The sequence below is a fragment of the Pseudopodoces humilis genome, chromosome 1 (genome assembly GCF_049639895.1).
Source record: "Pseudopodoces humilis isolate 2021_Gansu_Grassland_sample_001 chromosome 1, ASM4963989v1, whole genome shotgun sequence".
NCBI classification, from domain to species: Eukaryota; Metazoa; Chordata; class Aves; order Passeriformes; family Paridae; genus Pseudopodoces; species Pseudopodoces humilis.
In genome coordinates this window covers 77,566,914-77,587,258 of record NC_142200.1, presented here as the reverse complement: position 1 = coordinate 77,587,258, position 20,345 = coordinate 77,566,914, and the positions used below count along the sequence as shown (strand labels likewise).

At 38.2% G+C, this 20,345-nt stretch overlaps 1 protein-coding gene and 1 pseudogene across 2 annotated transcripts in view; one reads left to right on the top strand and one right to left on the bottom strand.

The window, feature by feature from the left end:
* Positions 1-20,345, top strand: part of CDH12 (cadherin 12) — a 226,168-nt gene that overhangs the window by 186,206 nt on the left and 19,617 nt on the right. For both annotated transcript variants that reach the window (XM_088064657.1, XM_088064699.1), the window contains exon 7: positions 2,057-2,310. In XM_088064657.1, the coding sequence (XP_087920783.1) occupies positions 2,057-2,310 (254 nt within the window). The remainder of the gene's footprint in view (positions 1-2,056; positions 2,311-20,345) is intronic.
* Positions 5,628-6,719, bottom strand: LOC148185136 (uncharacterized; annotated as a pseudogene).

The window sequence follows — 20,345 nt, the reverse complement described above, 5'->3', positions numbered from 1 at the left end:
ACTGACCATGCACCATGATCTGGTATAAGTGCCTTGAAGAGTAATTTGGTGAAAGACAGCCTGCAAAGACTGCATGAATTATGGCTCTTACCATTAATGCATCTCTTTGCAAAAAAACTGATGAATCACAGGAGCCAGTCTGAAAAGTTTTAATGCAGTTTTGGTGGTATGAAAGATACATATGAGGTATTACCCAGAATGGTACCTACCTAGGTGGGAGCTTAGATTTCTTGCTTTCTCTATCTTAATCATTTATCTCTATCTTAACCCCTGACTTTCTTCTCCAATCTAAGTCCTTAATCTTCAGATTTCTCTTCTTATTATATTTTTGAATGCATGTTAACAATTTATATAGGTATCTGGAGAAGAGTTGTTTTGTTTTGTTTTGTTTTTCTTTTGGGTAAAATCATTTTGGCAATGCACAAGTGTGCAAGAATAGTATAGAAAATGAAAACACAGTGTGGCAGCAATTTGGAAAATGGACCAGCATGTCTGATTTTAGTGAAGGCAACATTTTAGAGTTTCACCACTGGGGCATGAGATCTACCAGATTTAATTTTGTCTGTTTCTTCTCAGGCTTAGTTTCTTCTTCTTTCTGTCAGTTCAGACACAAAGACACATACTGGCTTTTCTGGTAATTTTGTCTGTAGGAGGATTGTTGTATTTGGTAGTGAATTACTTTCAAGTCTGATTATTTTTATGGCATTGAGATTTATATGGCTAATTTTAAGTCCCCAGCTCAAAAATAGACAGAGCATCTAGTCTATAAAAATTATGAAGTCTTTAATAAGGATTTATAATTATTATGGTAGCTTTTAAACTAATGCATGTCAAGGTAATTCAACTGATTTTAATGGAGTTATTTCAATTTACACCAGTCAGTCATCTGGCCAATTATGTCCTCTTGTGATAAGGACAGAAAACTGAAGAATTTAAATCTATCTTGGCTGTGACAACTGACTCAAACAGTGGGGAAAAAATAACACACACTCAAGTATTCTTGTTCATACACATGTAAAGCTGCTCTTTTTTCAAGATAGCATATTTCTTCCTGTTAGCAAATTTCCATCTTAACAATTATAGGCAGAAACCACTAGGTGCCAGTGTTACCCAGACATCAAGAAAAAGCTTTGTTAGAAATGTTAAAAACAACATGAAAACCAATGCAGATAAACTCTTAAAATGAAAATAAAGCTTATGCATCTTTTCAGCTAAATAAGACTGCATTAAGTGTTTTGAGATGATTACTTTTCTAGCAGTAAAGGCACTAAATTGATATGCATTGACAGAAACCCACATCAAAACAACTTGATTGCAGGACACATTCTGTCAAAACCCCACATAAGTACACAAAAGCTGCTGTGTCATCTTCAAGACCTTATGAATTGCACCTAGGATCATAAGACAGAACCAGAGTCTGCATTTTGCAAAGTATATGCAGCTCAAACATATGGCATGAATAGCAGTTCACTGCTAAGATTGACATTTTACAGAAAAAGCTTGTTTCAGATCAAGGTAGAATTTACATTCCAAGTCCAACCTGAAGTTTGGCTTGACTCATTGGTATCATATCAGAGTTTTCATTTGGGCTTGTCTTTCCTCACTGTCTTGGTCTTCTGAAAGCTTTTCCTGAAAAAAAAAAAAAAAAGGAAATCTATTTAAGGAGATGGATCAGCTAGAGAGAGCTGATTGCTGTTGCATGGGAGATGCAAATGCAAATCTCTGACTAACCTGCACTCATCTCATTTGCAAGAGATGAATCTCACTCATTTAACTTCAGACATCTACAGTGTAACTGTTTACATCCATGCCAGTCATCCTGGCTTTTTTGATGTAGAGAAGCAGTAATTTCCTGACTATGATTCATCTAGCCTATTTCAAAAAACACCTTAGCATAAGATGAACTGCAAAACAAACTTAAATGATTTATTTGCTCAGGAGATGAGTTTTACACTAAAGACACCTTAAATTTTGTCAGATTAATCTCCAACCAAAATGATTTTGCAATGTCCAATTTTTAGTCAAATCTAATGTTTTGCTTTTGTTCTTTCTACAGCCATTAGACTTTGAAACAAAGAAGGCATACACCTTTAAGGTGGAGGCCTCTAATCTCCATCTTGACCATCGATTTCACTCAGTGGGTCCATTCAAAGATACTGCCACTGTGAAGATAAATGTATTGGACATGGATGAACCTCCAGTGTTCAGCAAGCCCATGTACACGATGGAAGTCTATGAGGATACACCTGTGGGGACCATTATAGGTGCAGTGACAGCACAAGACCTTGATGCTGGCAGCAGCTCAGTTAGGTAAGAGAGCTTTTCCTTCTCCTGTAATTCTCTGAGAACCCAAAGCGCTGCTGACAGACCCATGGCAAAGAAATTAGCATGAAGATATAAAATATACCAAGTCTATATACCAAGAACTGTAACAGATAACTGATGCTCTGAGAAAATATTCGAAGGACATGCTTGTTTGGGTGAATTATCTGGAAAAATACATTAAGAAATACATTAAGTGCTCACAGCTTCTTATCATACTGATCATGTAAGTTACCACACACTGACATGACTTCCGAGATGGTGTGTTAAGACTAAGGAATAGCATGGTGTCTGGGTGTCACAACTCACTGGTAGAAGTTGTGATATTTGCTATAAATACTCCTCTAGGTTGAACACAGACATGTCAGGAAACTCTCAGGTGTTTAATGTACAATCACATAACTCTGACTGGCTCACAAGTCACAACACACCTCCAGAGAGAGTGAGGTAGCCCAATCCATGATTTTATAGCTAACCTGGTACACACCACTAAAGTAGATTTTTCACACTGTTTTGTTAGCACATGCACAGCCAGCGCTTCTCCAGGAAATGAGTTGGCAGGTAGAAGCTGAGAATGATTCTCAAGGTGGAGCAGGAAGTTGGCTGAGAGCAGACCAGCCCCAACTCTGCAGAATCTTCTCGTCTGATCACACCTTTCCTTTAGCAATGCTCAGAAAGTTTGAGACAAGGTGTGCTTAGGTCTGGTCCTCTACACTGGGTCTTCCACAAAAATATCTCCAGAGTACAGCAGTGAAAAAGAAGGCTTTACATGCTACGTTTGCTTGAGTTAGATCTCAGTGGGTGACAGAGCTTCCCCTTTCACAAGGACCACTTACTCCCTACATCTGGCAAGGAACAAATGCTCTGATAAATAATCATCACATTTGTCTTGGCTGAGGCTGTGGGGACATGATTGCTAACCAACATGGCTGTGTTCAGCGCAAGGAAACTACTGCCAGGCAAGCCTCTCATTTATTGTTATAGCTTATTTTCATCAAATAAAAAGGAGAGGGCGATCTGGTATACAAATGTAATACATTGATTTTGACAACCTGTTTACAGCCACATTAGAAAGATTAAAATGAACCAGAGCCATGTGCCGATAATGAAGCTCCTTAAAGCTTAGACGTGCACTAAGATATAGGCAGTTGTTAACACGTACTTCCAGTACCAATTTGTGCTGGGCCTATCTGACTTCAAGAAACATTTTCAGCCCCAGATTTTCATAAGAAATATTGAAGGCATAATCCATGTCATCAATCTTTATTATTAATGTTTATCAGATGGGACCATGACAGAACAGTAAAATGCCACTAGTGTCTACCTAGTGCATGCAAATTCATGTATATTTGATTACAAATGAAATTTGGACTTTTTTAATCCATGTTTGTTAATTATGTGTATTTTGACTCAGTACTTATATTTTCAAAATATACAATAAACGTGCTAGTTGTAATCATATTCAAAAATTTAACATACAACAGTGACTGTTTAGCTCCTACTTTGTCAATTCACTGTTAATTTTTGCTTAAAACTGCTGCTGCTTGTTTTACTTTTTTTTAATAGAAACGTAATATTTTCGTTAAATATAGAAATTTATTTTTTCATGAGTCTGTGACACATTTTTTCTCTGACAAAGGATCAAAACCTTCAGTAACAAAGACTGAAGTCTGAACTTTTTCCCTGGTGGTAGCCTTTGAAAATAGCCCCAGTGAAGTCAATATTCTGTTGAAAAGCATACTCTCTTGCAACCAGATAGAAAGCCTTTAATCACGTTGTTGAGCATTTTTCATATGACAGTGGAATTATTTGGATGTATAAACAGTCTTCAGTAAGAGTTTTTCATTTCACAAACGCTCCTAGGAGACTCAAGTGCTTTTTACTGATTCTGTATTTGCAACTACGCAAGAAAAAAAAAATTGTCTCTCTATCCACATAGTCTCTCTTTATCCATATACTGTGTTCACTGGAATGTTGAATCCTAAGCCATTTTATAATGTCCGTGTCTACATTTTTTAACCCTGAAATCACTACTTGAGTGTGCAAATGCCCATTTACAATTAATATACCTGCATTTTAGTTTCACTTCTTGCTGACCCCTTACACCAATAAACTGCCTAAGTCCTCCAAGAGTCACATTTATGAGTTGATTTGGCTGGTTCATGCTCACATGAAAACATGAACTATGTCTCAGAATGTTCTGGTGCTCTTCAGTGGCGTGACTTTTGGGCACATGTTCATCTACATGACTCATATTCAGAGTCATATTTTCCACCTGTGCAGCAATGTCCTGCCCCAGTACAACAGCCCAGATAGGTTTGCCCCTGTGTTCCCAGCTAATCCTCTTCCATTGCTGCAGCCACCACCACTCCAGGAGTGAGTGTGGAGATAGAATACAAGCCACTTTTCTTATTCAGACATCTCTAGGACTAGTTGGATGGCTTTCACTTCTGCAAATAGACTTGACTCTCCTCCTTCAGTAATCATTGTGTAGAACTTCACACAGCACCTTTCCATGTCCAGTGGTTTCCTACCATGCAGAAATAACCATCAGTAAATAGAGCATGGCCTCTTTTATTTTGGGACAACTTGTTATATGATGGTTCTTTTGGATACTTTGAGCCACCTTCCTCCATATGGTCATTGTGCAAGGGGCATCCTCTGGATCTTTATGGACTATCTTGGGGGTTTTTTATGATTATTTTGTAATTGTCTGCTTATATGCAGAAACAGCTTCTTGCTTTTTTTCTTTTTTTTTTTAAGTTTTGTTTTGTTTATACCTTGAACTGCTTTGGCTTTTTTTTTTTTAATTCTTTTGACTTTTTTATTTTTCGGCTCATCTGGGGAGCTGGTGGGGAGGCCACCCCAAACTCTAAACCTCAAAGAAGCTGAATCAACATGAGAAAGGACATGAAAACCCACCAACTTCTCCTGCTGCAAGGAAGAGACTAACCTCAGAAAGATTCCCATCTATTCTGCCTGAGTGGCTACACTAACTTCTGTTCCTTCCCTTCCCTGAGACAAAGAAGGGAAGCTTCCCTCTTTGCCACAAACTATGCTGTCTGGTGTGGGGTTGGAGTTAAGTTTTTGAAATTTCAATATCTAGCATTTACTCAATCCTTTTCTGTGCCTTCAGGCAGCCTTTCATTTTTTTCTCTGTTAATAGAAAACTGTTGTTTGGGACTTTTTATCACTTTCACCCACTAGGATTCATTTCTCTCATTGGCAAACAGGATTATCAAAGCCATTCTCTTTAGAGGAAATGCTCATTTCATAGTATTTTCTCCTAAAATTTGTCCCTAAACCTAGACAGGGACATTATCACTTTTTACCTTACTATAGACCACTTCCAGACCACTTATAATTCTCTCAAGTACTGGATACCTTCATGTGCAGTGATCCACTTTCCTGGGGAATTCACAAGATCTTCCTTAAATGGATATCATGCCCTCATACTTTAGAGAGGCCATCGCCAGAGACTGCAAATTGCTTTGTCTTTTCCAATTCCTCCTTAAATTTCCCCACCTTTAGGAAGGGATTTTAGCTCTTGTGGCTTCATGGCCTTCTAATTGTTGACTATCAGCCCTGTTATCCCAGCATCACCTGGCTGGTGATTGTAGTCTTTCCACAAGTCTCAAAGTTCTAATGAGGTCAAGGAACTGGTTACTTCAGGTTCCTGTTTGGTATGTCTCACTCCTTCAAATTTCTTTGTTGAAGGACCAGCTTTTTCATCTGACCTCTCCTCTCTTGATTTTCTTCCTCCTACTCCTCCTTCTTCCTTCTCTTCCTCCCTTTCCTCCCTTTCTTATCAATGATATGGACTTGTAGCTTGCCTTATCCATTATTTTGTTTTCACTACTGGTGCAAGTACTGTAGTTGCCTTGGTTTGAGTCCCTGCCTCAGCCATAGTGTCCTCAAATGTCATTTGGGTTCCTGCCTCAACTACAGTCCTCTGCAAGGACTGAACAGTGGCTCAGCAGGCACATGTCAGGCCCCAGCACAGGGCAAGAACCTGCTGGCTTTCACTGGGGTGGGCAAGGCACTTTCCATCACTGACGGGTCAGTTTGTCAGGGTTGGTCACGTGTTCAGGTGTAAAGTCAAAGGTAACTGCAGGTAATAACCATCCTAGGAACTTGCCCAAAAATTTCCATGCACCTTGCCACCCAGGAACTGGATGCCTCAGGGTGCATTCCAATATCTCCATACTTAAAGTTTGTTTTCTCTTACACCAGGATGACACCAGATTCCACAAATCCCATAGTGTGCCAATAATATTTGTTAATGCTATTAACAGTACTAAGCAGCTTAAATAAGGATGAGCAATGACCATTGGAGCCTGCATTATAAACCCATTCACATCAGCCTTGGGCAGGGAGAGGGAGTTGTATTTCCTCATCATCCACAGCTGATTGCTCCCCCCGCATAACAAGGCTGCCATGTCAGGGCAAAGCACAGAGCCATTGTTTGTGTTATCATGCTCCCAGCAAACTCAGCAAAACAAAGATATAAGGAGTGCAGCTGACAAACCTTGCATCCCACAAAGGAGCTTGCTACTCAATAACTGCTATTACTATAGCATGCAATATAGATGGATAGATAGATAGACAGATGTATAGACAGACAGTTAGACAGTCAGACAGAGAGAGAGAGAGAGAGAAAGAGAGAGAGAGAGAGAACTGCCTTTGTCTCACTCCATGGGCACTAAAAATGACTGTGGTGTGTTGACCTTGGAGAGATGCCACATTCCCACCAAGCCACCCTACCACTCCCCTTCCCAGCTGGATGGAGGAGAGAAAATAAGATGGAAAAGAGCTTGTTAAGGCAGTTTACCAAGGCATGAATGAAACTTTGTGCAAGCATAAGCAAAGAGAAAAAAAAGGTTTATTTTCTGCTTCCCATCAGCAAAGGATGTTCAGCCACTTCCCAGGAAGCAGGGCTTCAGCACACATATTGGCTTCTCTGGAAGGCAAAAATGGCCCATCTTCCTCCTTCTTTCCTTAGGCTGATGTCATATGGTATGGTCTATCCCTTTTGTTAATTTAATTGGCATAGTTGTGTCCCCTCCCAGGATCTTTGGAAATGTTGGAGACACAGAGTTGATGCTGTACTAGAGCTGTTCAAGAGTAACCGGTGTTACTGTTCAAAACACTGGTGTGTTATCAACAACTTTCTAGGTACCCATACAGAGCACAGCACTGTGAAGTCTGCTATTGGAAAATTAATTCCATCTCAGCCAGACCCAATACACCAGTGCATAAGTATTCAATATTCCATAAGTTTTATATCCTCTAAATGAAAAAAACAAACAAAAACCAGCAAAACAAGACCATAAGTTAGAAAATTGTAAATTAGTTTGAAGGCGTTGAATGTGTTTACAAGATCTTGTTGTACCTTAACCAGTCATGCTCTGTTAGGTGTTTAAAATCTAGATCATCTCATAGATCTAAAGAATGACTTCATATCAATTTCATTGTATTGCAAAGGATTCCAAGCAAATTCTGAGTAAATATGCCCGCCTAACAAATGGGGAAAAGCAAATAATGCTCTTTGAAGATGCAGCCCATACAATTACTGGATAGTAAAAGTAATAATACAACCACTGGTTATAGTTTCTCTACAAAATTCATTCATTTTTTGTGAAATGTTTTCCTGGAATGGTTTAGCCATTAAGAAGTCTGTAACAGAAAAAAAAATAGTCAATAGTCTGCCAAACAATAAAGAATGGGATAAAATCTGCTGTGTATGCAACAGAAGGCAAAACTCCAGAGAGTAAGGCAAGCTAGAACAGCTCACATGAAAAGAAACAGTATTTGTTCCAGCAACTAAATCCATGTTATCAGACAAAAATTTTTCGTCTGTTATGTTAGGCACATCAGGAAGGGGGAGATAACGACTAAGGATGAAAACCGGATTCAGCTGTTAAAGAAAAATATTTTGCTGGAGGACCTTGAAAATGGCGAGGGTTATATTGTTTTTCTCTTTTTTTCTGTTACTGCTATCAAATTTTTAGACAATTCAGAAGCCTTAAAGGTTTGTTTTGTAGGAAGGTATTTGCTAGAGATGTTGGAGTAAAAGGGCACAGAGCATACATTCAGTAATGAGCAGAAAATTAAGCACAAGGAGAAAAAGCCGCAGGTATTCAACACCTGCAAGGGTGACTGGCTTTGCAGCTGTTTTGGAACATTACCCCAGTGCACCTAATTTTCAAACTGTGTTAAATCTGGAGCTTATACGTCTCAGGTGATCTGTTTTGTCTATTCCCATTTTATCCATAGTGCTTCAAGAAATACTCAGCATACATGTTAAGGTGAAGTCCTATGTACTTTTTGGACATTAAAAATCCCAAAGCACTTGCAAAAATGGCTCTGATCTTATTTTCTTCTCAGACTCCTCTAGTTTATTACAGTTTGAAGATGACTGGGAGGAAAAAAATGCTGCTCTCCTGTATTGTTTTACAATGTCTGTAATTTGTAACTATGCAAGTTTTTGGTAAAGATCTTTGTACTTCTGCAACAAGGGGTTTTAAGACTTCCTAAAAATTGCTGGTTTTATGCATCCATACAGCATGAATATTATAGACAAAGCTGTCTAAATAACAAGAAAGCAGAAATGGAGGGCAAGACTGAATTACCTGCAGTACCTCCCAGTGAGCTCCGTCTAACACTGTGTGAGAGAAGTTCAACAACTTTGCACTGACACTTCTGAAGTTGTCAGATTTCCATGGAGATGATCTTCTGGCATAAAGTATACAAGCATTATTGTCCCTGATGTGAATCCCAGACAACTCTAATTAACAATGAGTTCCATATTCTGTGCCAAAACATTGTCCTTCAAGTTTTCTCTGCTTGATTCGGGCATTTTGCCTTATGAACTGAAAGAATCACCCAAAGCTGTGGGGACTGTGCATTTTCTTGACCAAGTCCAGAGTAATGAAACTGTGATTTTAAAGTAAAAAGCCATTTGTACTATCTGTTGGTCAGTCCTGTCCTCAGTATCTTGGGAATAAGACTGTATTCCCTTCCATGCAACTGTTTTGTTTTTTTTTTTTTTTTAACAAGTTTACAATGGTCCATACACTTTTAGAAAATACTTTGTTATGTTAATATCAACAAAATTTCTTCCAGAGTCCTAGAAAAACATATCTTAATGTACAAGCACTGACAAGATGAATTAAAGTATATGAGTTTGACTTTTCATTCCCATAATTCTTCCGACTTTTTTGTGCCTACATTTTTTTAATTTACTTATTCTTCAAAAAGAAATGTCCCACCCTGTGACATTAAAATGTATCTTACAGTTGCATACATATATAGATAATCTGGGACATCCAGTTCCAGCACCTCAAGTGTCTTCATTTAATAACAGATTAAGTAACAGCTATTTTTCTGTGTATGGTATCATGCTGGAGAGAAACAAGGCAGTTTTGTACAGATAAGAGATGTTGAGATGCATGAATTTTGGTTCCTTTTCAGCTGCTCTGGTAATTTTGCACACTTCTTGCTCTGTTGCCTCCTGTTGTTTTCTGATGTAATTTTAGCTATATTCCATCCTTTTCATTTTATGAAATCCCTGACATACACCCCACTTTTAAAAACTCTATTCCAAGTTCCAATTAATCCAAAATATCTAATTCAAATCCTTGAAGAACTACTTCTCAGTTTCTGCTGCAGATGCCTTGGTATCATTTTCTGTCCTCCTATCAGCCCAAAGTTTTCTTTTATCTCCTATGCTCTGTCTAATAGTAGTCTCCTATTCTACTGTCTGTCTTTCTCTCATGGCTGGTTTCTGTATTTTTACTGCTGAACCATCTCCCATTAGCTTCATTGGTGTCCTGCTCTACCCTCTTCTTTTCTTCTGCTGAGGACAGACACCTTTTTTGATCTCAGTGTCTTGATGTATATGTTTCACTTTGTTCCAGCTACCTTCTTTTAAAAACTGGAAGCTGAGTTTCCCTCCAACTTTTTCTCTGAATCCCAAGATGTATAGTTGGCAGACACATCTGCTCTTTCTGCACCATCCTCTCCTTTCCATTCTCATTTGGCTAAGGGAGCACCAAGCTACCATATACTCAACAAGATTCTCATCTACTTACCTTCCAGCAATGAACTCCTACTTCCAGCTCCCACTTTTCCTCACTTTCTGACTCTTCCTCTGTTCTCTGTTTTCTAGCTTCATGACCTCATGCAATCACATCCTTTACTCCACTTCCCTTTTCCTGTAAGCTTTGCCCCTATGGTCCCATGTACTGCTCTGCCATTCTCTCGGTTTGAATGACCTTCAGCGACTGGGTGGTTTTAAGGAACTGGACAGAAAAGTGACTTCTCTTCAAACACAAAAACAGAAAAATCTTTCTCTTCTGTGTATAGATTCTGTGTCAAAAGGAGCTGTTTTCTAGCAGCACAGTCTCTGCTTTACCCTTACCATGAAACAAGGTGTGAATAACAAATTATTGTGGCAATCGCCTTCATGGTAGTTTAAATTACTACATTTTATTTTACACCTGCAATGGATTAGATTCAGACAGTTATCACAGCTCATCTGGTAAGTGGCTCAGCTGTATCAACTCAGGGTCTGTAGTACATTGATTCAGCGATTGGCTTGGAGCTACCACAAGAAGAAACTACAAAAAAAAGGTGTGAATTTGTCTTAACCTTAATCTTCAATCTATATACTTAAGGCTGAAGAGATCCCACATGATCAGTGGGGTAGGTAAATGTAGTCACTCATTAGCTCTCTGTGATGTCTGCAGAAGGTTCACCGGAAACATATGGAGTTGTGCGTTAAAAATCCTTCCTTGCAATTTTGGGACACATGCAGACTGACATTTTGATCTGTGTGGGTTTTCTTGAGCCTGGCAGGAACATGGAGCAAAGATAAGTAGTTTCTGGCACAAATCAGCAAGACTGTGCTAGTAAAAAATCAGACCTTTCCAAATAAAAGACTGGTGGGATTCATTTGGCATGCATAAATTTTCCTAGATCAACTCCTGGACGCACTTGAAGCGTGAAATATTATTTCCTAAGTCCAGCAAGTCAAAAGCAAATGAAAACAAAGTCTAAAACTGAGAGAGGCCAGTAACCTTTATTTACAGTTAGTAATTCATCAACTTACTGAAGCTTGTGAAAAACAGCAAGTGATCTTCTGTTGGCATATGCAGTCATATTACACTATAAAATGTCAGTCAGGAGATTGAACTGAAATAGATGTGTAGACCCAAGAAGTTTATGGACTCCAGCTCTCAGTGAATGCCCTGTTTGTGAAGGAAGTGGATGCTGGAAATCAAGAAGTATGCATTCAGATCCAAGGCAAAGAGCAAACAAGGAAAACTTTTAAATTAATCAAGAACAGCTAAGTAACCAAAGTGAGGGGAAAGGAACAATATGATCATAATAGTTCATAATAGTTTCTGGTTTATTTCACAGCACTTGTACCACCTGGTGATGTGATTTTATAAAGCCAGTTCTCATCCCAGAGACATAAACTGCAATTTTACCTCAAATAATAATCTTCCTGATTTTTCATCAAGAACTGTTATTCCAAATTTCTCCAGGAATGGATTTCTCAAGGATTCTAGAAAGCAACTGTGAGATTAAAACAGAGCTTTAATGACTACAGCTATTATTATTTCACCTCAATTGGTGAACCTCTCAGGGCTTGAAAGAGAATTATGAGGGTTCAGGACTTAAAATTATGTCTAAGAAAAACCTATGTGCTACAGGGAGGAGTGTTAGTTGGCAATCTGAACTTGGTACACCAAGGCCACCCCAAAGCTATCTCACTAGTATAAAATAATAAATAAGCTTCCCAATATTTTTCATTTAAGGTCTTTCATCCCTGTCCACAAGGATAGCTACTACTGCAACTTAGATTCCAAGTTCTTTCCTTCTGAATTTGTCCTTTAGATGTATTTGTAAGCATTGACTATAATTTCCTGCCCTAAAATACTCAAATTTATTATTATGTTTAAATAGTTATTGCATACAGAGTTTCTTATATATTTTTCACTTCGTTGTTTTCAGTTTAAATAGTAAAGTTTGAGCAACAGGGTTTTTGAGAGTTTTACACTTTTTGAGATCTCTGTGTTTTGAAGTTTCAGTCATATTCTGACTGTAGACACAAACAAATCTCAGATATTTCTACTTTTACTGTGTCCTAATTCTGGGCTTCTCACTACAAGAAAGACATGAACATACTGCGGGGAGTCCAGAAAAGGGTCTTGAAGATGATGAAGGAACTGGAGTACTCTTTCTATGAGGAAAGGCTGAGAGAATTGGGAATGTTTGGTCCAGGGAAGAGAAGGCTTAAGAAGGTCTTATAAATTATATAATATATAATTTAAGTTATAAAGTTATAAATGCACTTAGTGCACATAGGAGCACCTGAAGGGAGAGTGCAAAGAGGAAGAGACAATTTCTCAGTGGCGTCCAGGGACAGGACAAGAGGCAGTGGGCACAAACTGAAACACAGGTTTCCTCTGAATATCAGGAACAGGAAACACTTCTTGCTGTGAGGTTGACCAAGCACTGGCACAGATTGACCAAGCACTGCCACAGATTGCCCAAGCAGGTGGTTGAGTGTCTCTCTGTGGAGATATTAAAAAAAAAAAAACAACATTTGGGGTTGATCCTGGGTGAGTGGCTCTGCTCTCACAGATGTCTCTGCTTGAACAGAGGGTTTGGAGGAGATGACCTCTAGAGATCCCTGCCAACCTCCACCCTTCTCTGATTCTGTGACATTCATCTTTAATAAGCTGTAACAGAATCTTTGGAAAATAAAGGCAGGGAATAATCTATGATGGCTGAAAAGACTGCTGTCAGCATTTATTGAAATAGTAAGTATACAGATCTATAACAGATTATTTTAGAAAATAAATCTGAAAATAGGAAGGAATTTTCTATTCCTGTGTTTCCTGTGAAGGAAACACAGCACAGAAATTCAGCTCAGATAGAAGGAGAGAGGAACCAATTTTAGAAATAAGTGATGAGACCTGATGTTGCTCAGGTCAGACCATCATCATGCAAATGGGAGTAAGGAGATGCTTACCCAGCAACTTTTGCCTGGTACCTTCACAAAATTCATAAAACCCTTGAAAAGGTGACTTTGTACTTATAGTGACCTCTGCAGATTCTGCATTCCTTGATACATCAGAGTTTAGGGAGGAGAAATGAAAGAGGAAAATGCAGCAGCTCTGCAGCATCAGAGCTGTTCTGAATAATCTCTAATTTTATAAGCACTTCACCAAATGAGCTCCAAAGCAGCACAAAGAAGCCTCCAATTCTTGACTTCACTGTTTCTCCTTGCAGATCCAGCTGACAATCCAAGTGAATCCCAACTGATGATCTAAGCAAGCAATAAATCTTTTACTGTGTGCTGCAGTTTCCTCTAGTCAGCATGGTTATTTTATTTGCTTTTCCTTTGCATCAGCATTTTACTTCAGCTTTTTTAATGGATAAAAATATAAGATATTTGTTCAGATTTTGGTTCTAAAAGGTATAGAACAGAGTTAATATTTATGTATTTACACAATGCAAAAGAAAACAATCAAAGATTATTTCTATTGGATATATGCCAGTAGACCAGCTCCCCTTTATAGTATTTATAATATTTAATGCCTTAACACTTAGGAACACAAAGCATTCCAGGCGAGGCATGGGAACAGAAGCCCAGAAAGCACCTTTGTCTTATCCTTTGGGTTTTATGTCGGATGCACCCAAGTGCAAAATAAAGTTTAGGCTTCTCCTGAGGCTGACTATCTGATGGAGTCATAGCATCTGCTTTCCCCCTCTCAGCTTTCTTAAGGGTTGAAGTATCAATTCAAGTTTACTTATTCCATCTTTCTATATTCACTCTGTCCATTAGTAGAGATACTCATCCAGACACTCATCCCATCATGCTCTTACCCCATCTATAACCAGCAAAGCTCTCTTCACCAAGTGTGATATGTGCCCTCTGGTGCCTGCGTACCTCAGTGAACACAGGTGGTGGGTTCTTCCTGCTGTGGGCTGGATGAAAGGGGAAAGAACAGACCATAGGCAGCTGGGCAAAAGTCAAATGCACACCTTTCAAAATCAGGGTGAAGTGGTGTTCAGGGCTTATAATATCTGGTGTTGGTATAGAAAGTGCTCTACTGCTTTCCCACCATAGCCAAATTGACTGCTTAGCCAGGGGTGAGGGTGTTAAGTCCAACATGCCTTCTACTGCTGTTCACAGTCCAAAAACTGAGACTTAATTAAACTGTAGGACAAAGCTTTCCCTCTGCCTGGATGTCTTGCAGCTCTGCCTGCTCAATGAAGCAGGAAAAATGATGTTGAGACTGAATAAAAACAATGTGTTTTCCAAATGACAACGGCATTTGATAAGATAGTCAGCTGGTAATGAGAAATGCAGAGCAGACACTGGAGCTGACTGCAGGGTCAGATAAGCAAATGAACAAAACTTTTAAAGGCAGAGGGAAGAGAAATTACAGGAAGTTGTAGACAGGCAGAATTGGCAGTTTGAAAGGGCTGATAACTGAACTACAGTACATTTTAATTCCTATATTGCCTAGAATGTTTTACTAAAATTGCTATGTAAGATTTATAAGGCTTATGAAAAGTTTAACAGCTTCCCTCGTTTGACTCTGAGCCATTATTAGTTTGGCTGTCTGCAGCCACTGCTTTCCTGTCAATTAATTTGCCAAAATGGTTGATCTTCTCCAAAGAGGCAGAGTATAATTTATTTGCACTGATACAACTCATTCCAGATCAAGTAAGATACTGACTGCTAATATCACTGAACCATCAACCTCCTGATTAAAATCACAGAAGTAAGGAGCAAGTATGAAGGACTGTGAGCCCAGTCAAAAGGTATGCCAAAGACTCAAACTGAATTTTCCTTGTGTGAGATCAAGTGTTACATGAAAGACATGAAAATGATAGGCATGGAACAATGACAAGAATCATTCATACCTTCTTCCAAGGTGTAGCAGTTCCTTTCTCCTCTTAAGTATCACCACCTGATGAACACTATAGAAAACACTCATTGTGGGTAGGCTGAAGTACAGATCACAGGATAGCAGCCTGACAAATTACACTGCTGACCTCCTTTGGAAGAGGGTACAGAGACAGAAACTTATTTGGGCTTCTGTCAAACTAATCCCAAAATTCTATGCTTCTTAAGGCAAAATATTTTAACTAATGCAAAACTATCCTTCCTAAAAAGGAAGGATCACTGGGATCTTCAAAAGCACTCAGCCTGGACTATCGCAAAAATTTTATCTCAGGGTTTTGTGCATTTGAAAATCTCTGCAAAATCATGTAGAAATATGGATTTTTGTGTGAAATGCTGAAAGAAAAATCACAGTAAATCTGACAGAAATATTTTAGTATTTCAGTAAACTTAGGAGTGCATTTTTTTTTAGGTGTGTCAAGTGTGATGTGGTATAAAGACAATTCTGGCACTTCTATAGCATCACCCACACAGGCATCTCTAATTTTTGATACCTTGGAACAAAGCAACACCTCTAAAAACTTTCAGTGTATGCTCTCCTTGTTGGTTGTGCATTATTATGTGACAGTAAAGGTACTTAGAGCAAGTTAGACCAACTGCATTGGCTGCTCATTTTTGGTTGCATTTTATTATGCAAACTTATCATCACACTTGAGGTGGTTTTTGACATCAGTTCTGCAAGCACAACTGAGCAATGACCCATTTGTGACACTGGTTAGGTCACAAAGCAGCTGAAACCAAACTACCTTTTTACAAACTCTCCCTTTTCATTTGAAAAGGAAATTGCATTTGGGAGAACTACACGATAATGTTGATTCAAAGCAGGAAGGGAGGTCAGGATAGGAGACAGCTATTTAACCTGGAATAGCAGCAGAAACTCTCCTGTGACTGTGTCTGCCTGGACACTTTGGAGAAATTTCATATTAAGATTTCATGGCAATAGTTAGATAATAGTGAATGACAGTGCTGATTCCTTTTCACACTTCAGATAGAACTGGGTTTTCTCCACTGTGGGTTTTTTGTTCATTTGTTTGTTTCTTTGTTAATGTTTATCCTCTATTTCTAGTATGCTCCCTAAAAAAGAAAAACAAAACCAACATATTTGAGACTGTTATGTATTGGCAGGAGTAGAGTTCTTCTGGGATCTACTTGTTATACATGAGATTACTGAAGGGATATGATCTGACAGCAGACCAGTCCAGGTTTCCTTTGCTTTGACCTCTAATGCCTCCCAGTCCAAGTTTCCTTTGCTTTGACCTCTAATGCCTCAGCAGTGTTCTGAAGATACTCAGTAAAGACATAGGGAATTTCTGCTGCCATTAAGGGAAATGGCTTATAAATTATTTAAAACATATAAACAAAAAAAAACCCACACAACCTAGTTGAACGGCATCGGCTACGTGAGAACATCCTTTTTTGGTTAATGACAGACAAATTTTACAACAAAACTTCAAATGTTACTTTGCTGTTATTAGTGTTAGATTTTTCTAATAGCTCTTGATATGAATATATCAGATGATGGTTTTATGTGAAAATAGGTAAGTTTTATTACATTTACTGGCTTCAAGCAAAATATCACAATATTAAACCCAGGGTATTAAAACAGGGAGTTCTGCACATGAGAAGTCCTATGTATTTTCATTATACTAAGAAATTTATTTCTTAGGATATTTTATATTAACAGAGTTTATCCAATAACAAGTACTTTTATTTTATAAAATATCTAATATTTCACTCATATAATAGTGTCTATGCATACAGCACAACAGCTGATGGATTGTACCATGTAAACAGGCACAGATTGTACAGGCAGTTAAAAATTATTGCGATTGCATTAGCACAGGACAACCTGAATGATATACATAACCTACTTGCTATTGTTGAGCCAGTAGTACATGAGACTTTATTGCATATTACTATGCTGCACAAAGGAGAAAAAGATTCTTTATCATTTCTGCTCCTGTAAAAATGTGTGAAACAACATTTTCAAGTTAATAGAAAACCACAAGAAACAGAGTCAAAGTTAATATTTAAGTCAAAAGGAGGTATGGAAAAGAAACTAAATTAATATAATACTGATCCAAGTGCTGTAGCCCTGAGAAAGACTGGAAATTTAACAATCCTATCTGGTCATAAATACTCAGATGACTGTATCATTTAGCACAAGAAAATAAAATGTTGTGTTAAATTTATTTATACCTGTTTGAACTTCATGACTTCTTTAGGCATGCATGGGTTACAGCGACAAGCGGGTATGTGTCATTGAGAAACCTGCCGAAGCAGACAAATGCCAGGCAGACTGTGCTGATGAATTCTTGCAGTTGATGAGTCTCTGTACCCTTGTGATGCAGCAACTCACACAGGATATCTGACTCCTCCAGCAACCCTTTGTTCCGTGGCTGGCTGGGACTCTGAGAGCAGGGACCCATGTACTTTTGAACCATTTTTTTGCAATAAAAAGAACTGCTCAGCAATTAGAAAAGCTTATGCTGGAGTATTTGATTCAATATTTTTACACTGGGGACTCATTTAAAAAATTCTTGATTATACTTTTAGCAAAATCATGAAAATCACTCCTCTGTGTTAACTGGAACAGAAGATAGTTCCAGTAGTCAGCAGAAGAGCTTAGCACTTACCTTTGAGATGAGCAATAAAGTTCTGACATAGAGTTTCTCATATTTATGCATGTGAATATGGTGATAAGATTTATTTGAGTTTTACACAATGATAACTCAGTGAATAGATTTAGAGTTGCAGGAGGGAAATTTTAGTGGCAGGATGCAATTTTGGAGAACAAGTGGCTTGTATCCTTCAACACATTGCATTCTCTAAGCTTTTAACTTCTTACAGGCTTGACTTGAAATCTGAATTTCTCATTTCTCATTATAGGAGTGACCTTTTCTTCTTTTCCGATGTTTTAATAATGGAAATCTTAAAAAGACCCCCCCAAAAAATGTTACATTTTAAAATATTTGTAACTGCATTTATGATGAGTATGATTGGTATGATGATCCTATTTAGCAGAGCTTACGATTACAGAGACTATAAGGACTATCATTCCATCTTTCTAGAAATTTCCTTTACTGCACAATCTCTATTAAATTACCCAGCTTGCCTTTTTAGTACCAAGTGATAGCACTTCCATCATTCCTCTGTTGTGCAGCATAATATACATCACTGACAGAAAGATTCTGCTACAATACATAAATTTTCCTGAGTTTTGGCCTTTCACTTCTGTGTGTTCAAAAAAATCCTACCCTTCCCTTTCTGCTGTTGAAGTTCTTCAGTTATTTGTACACCGTTATCCTGTCTGCCTTTTTTCATCTCTTATCTAAGCTAAGCATATGTTAGTTCTTTTAGTCTTTCCTTATGACTTGGAAATTCCTAGACCCAAGACAGTTTTTCTTGTTTTTCTGTAAGCTCTAATTTTTTTTATATTTATCTACTGACATAATGCCCAGGACAAAATTGTATTGTAGAGGTGTCATGTTCTCAACATCCAGTTATATGCGGAGATCTAAAAATTTCAAGCCACAGCACATGATTATTCTACTAATGAAAATTTATTTGGGCCTTCAGGTAGTCTCATCACACCTAGAATCTCATTTGTATTCTTCCAATCCCTCACCCCTTTTGCCATTCCTGCTTTAATGCTCCTTTCATCTATTCAATTATACATGTATTGGAATTACAAAAAAATCTTAAATTATCACAATACTAAACTGAATTCTATTAGCTTTTATTTATGTTCCCAATGTTTTTAGGCTACTATTTATTATTGCTGATATGATGGGTGGTATTTATATAACCCAAGTTGTCAAGGACCCTGAATTTAATTCAGTTGCAGTTTAATTTTTAAATGAAACTTAAAGTGAATGCAGTTGGAACAATTTATGGTCATATACACAAGTAGTGATATATCACATATCAGAATTTTTTATTATATCCCTTATCTTTTTTCGCAATATTTTTCTTCAAAAAAGTCAGTGCTCTGTCACTAGGTAGTAGAGTAAGCAATGTGCTTTACATCAGCAAAGTGTGAGTTGAGACAAAATATTTTTCTAGAGCTCCTCTGTCACCTGGTTACTTCTCCCTCTCAAACTAAAAAGAATCAATAGGAATTTCTGAAGAAATGTTTATTGAACACAAAAGCACAATGATCAGAAGCCATTAACCTTCAAATATCTAATTTTGGTTGTGCTGATCTTGTATTGCCACTTCCTTTTTTATCCTACACCTTATCTATTATCTGTGCTTTAGCAGTCTTTAAAGTCAATCCTTGAGTTTCACCTCTTTGGCACTTGGCCCTAACGTTCCCAGTGTAGCTTTAAAGCACTTTTCTTCCTCTAAAACACATACACTTTTAAATATCTTATCTTGCTCGTTTCCTGGCTTAAATAACATGATCATAACATCAAGAACAAGCATTTCCCATGATAGACATAAGAAATCTTCCCCTCCACATTTTTAAGATCAAAAAATACATCCTGAGTCCTAAGCTTCACAGCCTCCTTAGCATCCTGCCCCCTCCCATCCCTTCAGAGCATGTTGTCACACGGGTTTCTCCAGCAGCACAGGACAGCTGTCCAGTTCTTTTATTCATGGCATAACAGCCTGAAGCAACTACAGTTGTCTGCTGGATGGCTCAGAGTTCCTGTTATCCTCACAAGGGTGACCTGCTGTCACCCATGTATTCAATAGCACTCCATCTGCATCTCCAGTGCTGCAGCAAGAAAGAGTTAACTCTGCCTTCCTTGTTGTCCTCTTCCCTTTGCAAGGAGGTGAACCCTCTTCAGTGGGAGTGTTCTGTGAGAGCTTGTGAGGGACATGCAGCCTCACTGTCTAGCCAGGGTGAGTGTCCATACTTCTTGGAGCTATTAAGAAGTCAGTGTGGACTCTGGGTGAGCCTTACAGGCTTGAATCTTGTAATTTTATAAACTGAATAGCTCCATTCTGTCTCTTCTATCCTGCATGATGTCCAAATGCAGCTATTCTTGAGACAACTCAGAGAGCGTTAGCAAAGATATACCCTTCC